We start from the raw sequence: 9,619 nt of genomic DNA, 5'->3' as shown, positions 1-9,619 counted from the left end.
GGGATCCCAACTAGGATAGAATGATTTAGGGTATTGTATATTGGTTCCATCAAATGGTATTGGTAAATGTTTGGAGTAGAAACAATGTAAGTTGATTAGTGTTAATCCTGGTTAAGACATAATGGCAGCTGTGATACCAGCGACACCTAATATCAAACTGACACAAATGGTAATTTTACACGCAACTCTTTCCCATTGTTTGATTGTATTTTTGCAGATACGCAAATAGAATAAACATGGCAATATCAAACAGATTGTAAAACATAAACCTGCACCAAGGAATGCTATTAATTTATCGAACTTTGGAAACATAATTGCAATAATTACAAACACTGCATTAATGAATACACGATTGAAAAATTGGATAGATTTAGCAAACATTAAGCTATTACCCTTGTAGTCAGTGTCTGGATTCTGAACTTTAAACATAAAATCTAAAATAGATATAATAGGTCTAGCATTTAATGGAGTTTTGGAAATTGGAATGATGGACATCAATGCTGAAAGTAAAATATACACAAAATTAGGATAACCCTTTTGTAACATAACATTTGTAGTAATTTCACCCATAACCAAATCACCAAACATTAAAAAACCAATTATTGCAGTACCAATATCTGTAGTAGCAGTTATTTTATAAGTAGTTTTTAAACAATCTTTAAACTTTTCTGGATGTCTCATATCGGTCTTTAAGTTTGGGAAGACAGCATGACCACCCCAACATGCGCTTAATAAGCCAATAGATAAACAAAAACTTTTGAAACTAACAGGCCATAGGTTTGTTGGCATTGTATCAATTAATGAACCTGGAGCATCTTGTTTATATAAACCACATAAAAGAACCACAACCACAGTACCAATAGTGGACATAATACCTAATAATGAAATGTTAGATAATACACTTAATGGCAAAAACACTGGTGGAGTAATGACAAAAAAACCTAGAATTTTGAAGAAAGTAGTAGAATATTGAGGAAATAGAGCATTTAAAGAATCCCCGAATAGGATGACAAGAGAAACACCACATCCTAATAAATCTAAAGTGAATAAAGACGAAATTAGCAAACGACCTTTTGAACCGAAGGATGCGTAACCTAAATCTGCATATGACATCAATGTTGGATCAGTATCCAAACATCTAGAAAGCAATTCAGCGGTACAGAAAGTACCTCCAGCAAATATGCAAAGCAACAGTAGACCAAGAACCCAACCTGCATGTCTTAATCCTAGTGGTAAAGCCAATAACCCTAATCCGATTAAAACATTGATAGAATTAAAGATTGTTTGAGGTGCAGTTGACTGACCTGCAAGAACTGTCACAACTTTACCATCTTTTCCTTGAACTTGTTTAACTACAATGGAATTATCAAAATTTGCTACATCATCAATATTGTTTGTTGTCCTCAAAGAGTTGGCAATTGAAATAGAGTGACGCAACAGTGAGTTATGACTTGTTTGTCTTGAAATTGATCCATAATCGATACTATTATTGGTCACATCCATATTTAAGGCAGATGGCTTTTTGGACAATTCTGAAACTCCAAAATTTCTTGCCGCCTGATTTAAAGTCAGAGATAACCTTCTACCGGTATGTGATGGTGCTAATGTAGTTGGATCGTAAAGTTCATCATCGGTATCTTTAAAGTAGGACCTTTCGATATCATGTTTTAGATCAATTGCTCTGAATGAATGAGCTCTATGCAAAGAATTTGCGAATCTACTCAAAGAGTTAACACCTTTGAATGAGCCGATTGGGTAATCTAATATTGATTTTCTTCTATTGACAACATTACCTTCATTATCATTCCCATTTAAATTATTAATTGAACTTGACGAAGATAAAATTGAGTGGGAATCAGAAGCGTTACTTTCATCAAAACTGTCATTAGCTAAACTGATACCAATAGGTCTGTCACTTGATATTCCACGATTTATCGGGATTGAAATATATTGCACTTGAGATCTATTTGAAGAGTTTGAATTTTGGTTAATTTCGTCACTATTTCCTTCCCTTACCATATTTATTTTGTTATTAAAAACTTTATTAACGATTATAAAAGGGTAAAATTCTTAGTGAAGATACAATTAGATAGTCAATAAAGAATCAGTTTAAAAGTGTTTATAATAATAAATGATGATTTCCTTAATTTTTGATCTAGAAAAAATATAATTTTGAAATAATCTTAATTAGATCTGAAAGTAAATGAATGCTAATATCTTTTATCCTGGCCCCTTTCTTTGTAAATTGTTTTTCAAAAAAAAAAAAGATAAAACAATAAAAGATTGAGAAGTATACAACTAGAATTATAATATTGTTAAGATCTCTTGTAAAATATTTCACTCAGATGTTCAATATTTGGTTTCCAATATAAGTAAAAACGGAAAATTGAAAAACTTCCTTAATGCTGTAATTGAATTAACTATACCTAAATTTGACTTGGCCTAAGAGAAGCTAACCTAAAGGAAGAAAGAAAGAAAGAAAAAAAACAGGCTAATTAAAGTAATAAAAACGATGAGCCTAACCAAGACAACGATTACAACAGATGGAAACTGATCTAGAGTAGATGACAGGTATTTTTAGTTCCGTATATGATATGTGGTTTTATTGGTATCACGAAGTGACTAAACAGTATCTTATAAAGATTAAATCAGTCTGGTTATAATGCTTCTGAATTAAAGTTCCTTATTTCTTTTCGATCTAAGTTTAGTGTAAAATTTAAACCTCTAATTGCTTTAATTTGTTCAAATCAAATCAAATCGGGAATACTATGAGAGAGGGCACCAGTGGGGTAGCAGTAGTAAGAAAGAGTACTGCTAGAGTGAGATACTAGTGAAAAACAAAAATGGAAACTGGATCAAAAAAAGGAAAACAAGAAAAGAAAAAACAGACAAGATTTCGGGTTTCTGCTGACAATGCACCGCAGAACAATACGACCGAGATGAGATGGGATAGGGTGATGATTGTATTTAAAAGTTCGATTTCGATTTCAAATCTTGTTTTAACTCCTCTCTATCCACAAGACAGACGACACTTATAACGACAACAGTAAAGTCGACTTTTAGGAATTGATAGTAGTACAAATATGGGATCCTGTTGTTGTTCAACCTCTTATTAAAATTAAAAATGTCAAAATTTAAAATATTCATTTTAATTTTACAGATTATAATTTGTTCTAGTAGAATAAAATTCGGCTGGAGAAAATGTTCTTGAAAGAACAAAACGTAAAAAATATTTCTCAACTGTAAAATATGAAACCAATTTATTATCTAATCATAATAGAAAAGATAAGAACAAGAGTCAAACTCTAATTAGGCAAATAGACTATTTATTTACTATCATAAACCTAATTTAACTAGTTCGGTTTCAAAATTATTCTATTGCTTGTTAAATTTAAAGCCAATACATTTATTCTTATTTGACCCTTTTCTTCTTTATTATCTATCCATATGATACTTACTCCCATATCGTACTTCTATTTATAAACTTTAATTATTTTTCTTTTGAGTCTCTTGACAGCTGCTATGTTGCTTCTTAGTTTTTTACTCACCTACTTCCTTACCCTAGTCTTTGTTTTTTTATTAACAATGGCATGATAAAGGCTAATAATTTCCTAATTTTTTGGCAAGAGTAGATATGTTTATATCTATTTATACATCTATATATCTATATATAAGTATACTATGAGAGCAGCTTCATAACGAACAAACATCCATTGTACGTACATTGGGTTGCATTTTTAACCTGGCCTGATTACTTTCCTAGATCAGTTTACTGACAGTATAGAAGTAGACGATACATACCCTGCCCAGCTCTCCCATAGTCTAATAATGCCTGGTTCCCGGGGTTGCTACCCATTATATCTTTCTTGAAACAAAAATAGTCTCAGCCATAACCATGCTTCCGGAGAGATGTATAGCAATAAAACCATATAAATAACTATATAATTAATTTTAGTTTTAATAGTATAGGCAACAATAACTGTCTGTACGAAGCTTCGTGATTGTATTTAATCTTCCATCCATATCCTTCCTTTCCCCTTTCCCATTCCATTTTTTTTATTTAATTTTCAGATTTTTAGTTTTTTAAGGCTTCACCTCAATCTATCTACATTTTATTTTTAAGGTTTTATAATTCCATTTTAATTACTTTCAACTGTTTATGATAACTGAAACTCTGTATGAAGTTGTTGTATACATATATTTAATTAAACAATAACGTTGTTATTAGAATCCAGTGACTCTTTACAGATTTCTCCATCTGCTGATTGATTAAATTACTATACATTTGTCTCTGCCGTGCTTTAAAAGACAAAACTATATAGGATTGGCCAAGCAAGGTAAGAAGAAATATTTAAGGTTTTTGGCAAGAAGAACAAACTATTCTCTTGTCAAATTGAGTCAATAACATATTAATCCAACAGAGTATTGTATTTCAATTTCAATCTATAATTTTTTTGTCTTATTCAAACTATAAGTTAGGTTCCATTATTATTTTTGTTTTGCGTTGACCGTAAATATTAAGAATAGATTACATACATAATAGGGCAAATAGTTCATTATCATAATTATTACATTTTATTTGTGATTAGGTACTTTGAATTAAATTTATGGAAATCATCTTCCTCTTTCACAATATATATGAATGATTGGCAATTTGTATATCACAAAAGAGAATCAACAATAAAGAAAAGGATAAGTTAAAGTGATAAAAATAATATCAATAATACATTTGAGAGTAATTTAAAGCAGAAAATTTTTATTATCATCCAATGTTGACTTCTTCAACTTTTGAATTTAGAAAGAATTACAGTTCACCTTCATCAATATATTATTACTCATTTTTCTTATTACAATTTTTTTTACTAAATCTAACACTTGCAAACCACAATATTATCGATGTTCAAAACAAGAATGATATAGGTAATAATGATCTGATTAATATTGATGATGAAAAAGATATTAGGAATATTAGGGAGCCAGATTTCCCCTTTACTACAGTAATTGATCTTTTATCACAAAATGTGCAATTTTCATCTTTTTTAAGGTTAATTCAACTCAATGGCTATGTCCCTTATTTAAACGAATTAACAAATTTTACGTTATTTGCTCCTGTAAATTCAGCATTTATTGATTATAATTTCGAATCAAATGACAATTTTACAATTGAAGACTACGTTCTCTATGATAAAGTACTCGATATAAATGAAAACAATGAACAAAATGATAATTTAAAATCATATATTAACATTATTTATAATGGTTTGAATAAAGCGCCGTTTGTTTTTGGAAGAAATATAAAAGATGACTTAAATACAAATAAAGTTAAAGAACCCAATGATAAATATTATATCAATAATGTTGACGTAGTAGAAGAAAACCTCAAACCAAATTTTCAAAATGCTATAATACAGGGTATTTCAGCAACATTAAAAGATAAACCAAATTTAAAAGAACTTTTAGAATTATTAAGTTCTAATTACAAATACAACGAAAAATTTGAGCTTTTTACTAAATTTATAGACTCCAATTTTGAAAAAGAAGATTTTGAAGGACTTTTAGGTAACAATACCATTCTCCTACCAAATGATAATAATCTTTTAAACACGTTCAATAAAATTGAAATAAATTACATTATAGATGCATTCAATAGCCTAGATAATCTAGTGTCCGATTCAGTAAGTTCAAAAATTAAGGATATTTGGTTAAGAGATAGATTAACATTTCTAAAATCCATCATTTTGAAAGGGATCGTAGGAGGTAAAATTTCCAACTCAAAAGTAAAGAAGGTCGAAGTTCAAAATCTAAATGAAGATCAATTTAATATTACAAGTGATGAGACAGGCACGAGGATGAGAATATTTCACGGGAAAAAGGATGCAACATCTTTATATTCTAACATTCTTTACAATAAAGGAATTTTACATACATTCGATGACCTACACTATATTAGCAACTCTGTTCTGTTCAATACAGAAAAATATTTACATGGACTAAACAATTCAGAATTTGTACGAGAGCTATATTTTAGAAATTTAGAACATTTGATACAAGAAGATCATCTTAAGAAAAATATGACATTATTTATACCGGAAAATTCGGAGAATGATGCAGTCTTTGGCTTTACAAAAGCAAGTTTATTATATCATTTTACCGATTCACAATTATGGCTAGAAGATGAATTCAAAGAGTCTTCCAATTCAGTTACAAAATTATATGATTCATCCTTTTGCTCCTCCAATAAAAGACTTGGAGGTAACTGTCAGAGGTTTAAAATTACAAAATCAAAATCTGGGTATCAAATAAATGATAAATTCAAAATATTAAATTCTAAACCTTACCAGATTGGTAATAATCTTATTTACAAAATTTCAGATGACCTTCATCTTCCTGGCGATTTGATAGTATCTATAAATCCATTTTATCATTGTTCGAACTCTTTAGTCTTTTTAAGGCATTTAAGATTATTAGAGCTGGCTCCGAACAATGAAGGTTATACAGTGTTTCTTCCCTGCTTCAATTCATGGGACTCTCAGGAATTGAATCTTGAGTTTATTGAAAAGAACAGAAATATTCAAGAATTGATAATGAGAAGCTTGATTTTGAATGGTTTAGTATATACAGACGCACCTAAAGAAAATAAAAACAGTATGCAGGACTTATTGGGAAAAGAGTGCTCAGTAACGTTAAGATCACAAGAGTTACCTGGATCAAAGAGTGTTAATGTAAACATTTCTACTTTCCCTATGGAACTTACATTAGAGAAGGATATGGATATATTTTTTAACCAAGGTGTTATACATCCATTAAGAGATGTGTATTTACCATCTGCAGTTGAAATTTCTGCTAAAGATTTGATTAAAACTACAGGGAATCAAGAGTTCCTTAAACTTCTAGACCACTTTAATGATTTAGCTGGAATAGTAGATAATGATGAACCATTCTCTTTATTGATACCGACATTAGAATCTTTACTATATGAAGGAATTAGTGGAAATTATACGAGATTAGAAGATTTCTTAAAATTGCATATAATTCCAGGGAACTCAACTAAAAATCTGCTTCAATGTAATGGTGGAATTTCAACCCAACTGGGACAGCTATTGTCTTGTTCTGAACTGTCACCAAAAAATTATTTGCTAAGAATCCAAAATGGTTCGGACAATGAAGTTCGAATTTTAAAAAAAGGATGTTCCACAAAAAATCCTGATTCTTGCATATTCATGATAGACAGGCCGATGTCTTTAAGTTGGATTAGCAAAGAAAAGTATCATCTAGACCTACCTGCTGTTGCCATTGGAATAGGTATAGTTTTAGGAGCATTATTTATTCTATCATTATTAGGATTTTTATTAGCATTTGTCGGAAAAAGTCATAAAGATATATGCAGTTCCCAAAATATCGATAATTCTGAGAATGATACTGGTGGTAATGTAACTGATCCATTACTACCAAGAAATAGGGATAATGGCGGAAATTTACCTACAGATGGAAGACCCTTTGAAAGCTCCTATTCCTCTAATTCAGTCCGGAGTCCGATTCGTGTTATATCCAATAAATGTTCTAAACCAGATCTATCAATTTATAATAACGTTAGTTCTAATAATATATAATAAGCAAGTCCACTGTAATATACTATTATATAACATTATAAGTAAAAGTTCCTTACTACTAAAAATACATTTAAATTTTTTAGTGATTTATTAGATCATGTGATTAGAAAATCTTTATTTTTAAAAGTTAAATATTATTTCAAGAGTCTATAATAAAACTTATAATAAAGTTAAACTAATTATATCCATAACCATAACACCCGAACAGAATAAATCGTTTGAGATACAAGATCTAAGAATTGAGATGGCTAAATCTAGAAAATTGGATTTTATTTTTTATGTGTATTCAGAAGATTGCGTGCGGACCGTTCTGAAGTCTTTCTTTTATGTTCCAATCCTTTGAGTCTCCTTATACAGGTGTAACAGATTTTTTTTATTTCTTGATAAAATGATCGAATTGCAAAGTTATTTTATGTATTCTTATTATAAATTTATGCGTTGATAATACAATATTTATTGACATAAATATACTGTTTATATTATATATGGTCTAATGATGATAAAAAATATTTAATTCCAAATATTGAATGAAAAACCTGTACTTATTTTGTTTTTTTTCTAACCTGCAGTATTGTCACTTTTGGTTTTGACTGCTCAGTTCTTGTACTCAATGAATTCTTCTTAGACCCACTAATCAATATCAGATTTGTTCCAATCCGTTCCTTTAAATATGTTTTAACATTGTAATATGATTCAGTAGCACCTTCTTCGGTATCATACTCTTCTCCTGTTATGTATGATTTGATGCGATTAAATTTATTTTTTGATCCACTTATAATTATATCATCTGTACCAGGGATATAAATCGGTAACTTTGAGAGATAACCTTCGATACCTATTACTGACACAGTTTCACTTAAACGAAATTCTTGCCTTTCTTGTAATTCAGTCCAAAATGTTGATAGTTTGACAGATAGGATTCTTCCCTCTTCAACCAGCTGACGTATGAATCTTGATTTTGGGTCGTCAGGGAATAAAGGAATTTTATAAACGGCTAATGAAGTATCTGTTCCACCAAATATGTCTCCTACTTGCCAGTTTGGATATAATAAACTCTTGAAGTATCTTTTAATCTCTAAGGAACTTTCTCCAGGAATTTGCATAGCCGCCTTTGTATCTTGTTTAAAATTGTGAAGGATGTTTTTATCAATCAAAGATATCCACCATTTTAGTAAAGTGCTACCAGCTAAAATATGTTTATTTCCTGATTCTGATGACTTTGAAAATAAATATTGCTCTGAAGGTCTTGTAAATAATGTTATTTTTGTAATAATATTCTGATTACAAGTAAAGTGTGAAAATAAATTTTTGTTAATTTTTTCATTATCTAATCTAAACCCCTTTCTCCTTCTATTTGATAATATTTTCAGTCCTTTTCTTGTAGATGTTGACCCAAGTATCAATTGTTTGGTATATATATCTCGTTTCCTTTGTATTGGTTTTACATTTTTCAAATAAAAATTAGGATCAATAGATAATAAATAGGACAAAATTGAATTTGTTATATCTTTGACGTTAACTCTTATATCAGAGTAACCACTGGTATCAGCTTTGGAAATAAATATTAAACGTTCTGCATCCAATTTTGGATGGGAGTCTATAGTGGAGTTATACAAAGTAATATAAACGTAAACTTCCAACCCAAATATCACCTTTGAATGGTAAAATAATGAAAAGAAATGTTGGGTTTTAATAGTTACATTTTTAGAATCCCTTCTTGTAGATATATTCTGGGTAACAATTGGATGTGTCTCTTTTGGTACACTTAGAATATGTAATAACTCGAAATTTTCATTTTCTGGTAATGCATCTTTTAAATATGAGTTTATTCCCATTGTAATGAGTTTCTTTGTAGCAACTAAGATCAACTCCAGCCAAAATTAAACCAAATATATGTGGGTATTGATCAATTGATAGGGGAATTGGATACTTTGTCATCTTCTTTTAGATCCCAGTTCCTCTATCTCTTTATTATGTGTTTGTTCAAATTTTAGATCTCGTCCAATTTT

The 9,619-nt window shown here is 29.8% G+C and overlaps 3 protein-coding genes across 3 annotated transcripts; 1 reads left to right on the top strand and 2 right to left on the bottom strand.

Annotated features, from left to right (window-relative positions):
- Nucleotides 1-111: 111 nt before the first annotated feature.
- Nucleotides 112-2,019, bottom strand: AVT1 (Avt1p; the record flags this gene model as incomplete). Its single annotated transcript, XM_001645386.1, has 1 exon — nucleotides 112-2,019. One exon carries the CDS (start codon nucleotides 2,017-2,019, stop codon nucleotides 112-114), a length of 1,908 nt encoding a protein of 635 aa, XP_001645436.1.
- A 2,750-nt stretch (nucleotides 2,020-4,769) lies between these two features.
- Kpol_534p59 (uncharacterized protein) lies at nucleotides 4,770-7,610 on the top strand (the record flags this gene model as incomplete). The annotated part of the gene is made up of 1 exon (XM_001645385.1): nucleotides 4,770-7,610. The coding sequence occupies one exon, from the start codon at nucleotides 4,770-4,772 to the stop codon at nucleotides 7,608-7,610; it is 2,841 nt and encodes a 946-aa protein (XP_001645435.1).
- A 542-nt stretch (nucleotides 7,611-8,152) lies between these two features.
- On the bottom strand, nucleotides 8,153-9,445 carry RTT109 (H3 histone acetyltransferase RTT109; the record flags this gene model as incomplete). Its single annotated transcript, XM_001645384.1, has 1 exon — nucleotides 8,153-9,445. The coding sequence occupies one exon, from the start codon at nucleotides 9,443-9,445 to the stop codon at nucleotides 8,153-8,155; it is 1,293 nt and encodes a 430-aa protein (XP_001645434.1).
- Nucleotides 9,446-9,619: the final 174 nt, after the last annotated feature.

Source organism: Vanderwaltozyma polyspora, genomic scaffold (genome assembly GCF_000150035.1).
Source record: "Vanderwaltozyma polyspora DSM 70294 KpolScaffold534 genomic scaffold, whole genome shotgun sequence".
NCBI lineage: Eukaryota > Fungi > Ascomycota > Saccharomycetes > Saccharomycetales > Saccharomycetaceae > Vanderwaltozyma > Vanderwaltozyma polyspora.
Note: the sequence above shows the minus strand (reverse complement) of the source record. Positions and strands in the feature narration are given on the sequence as shown.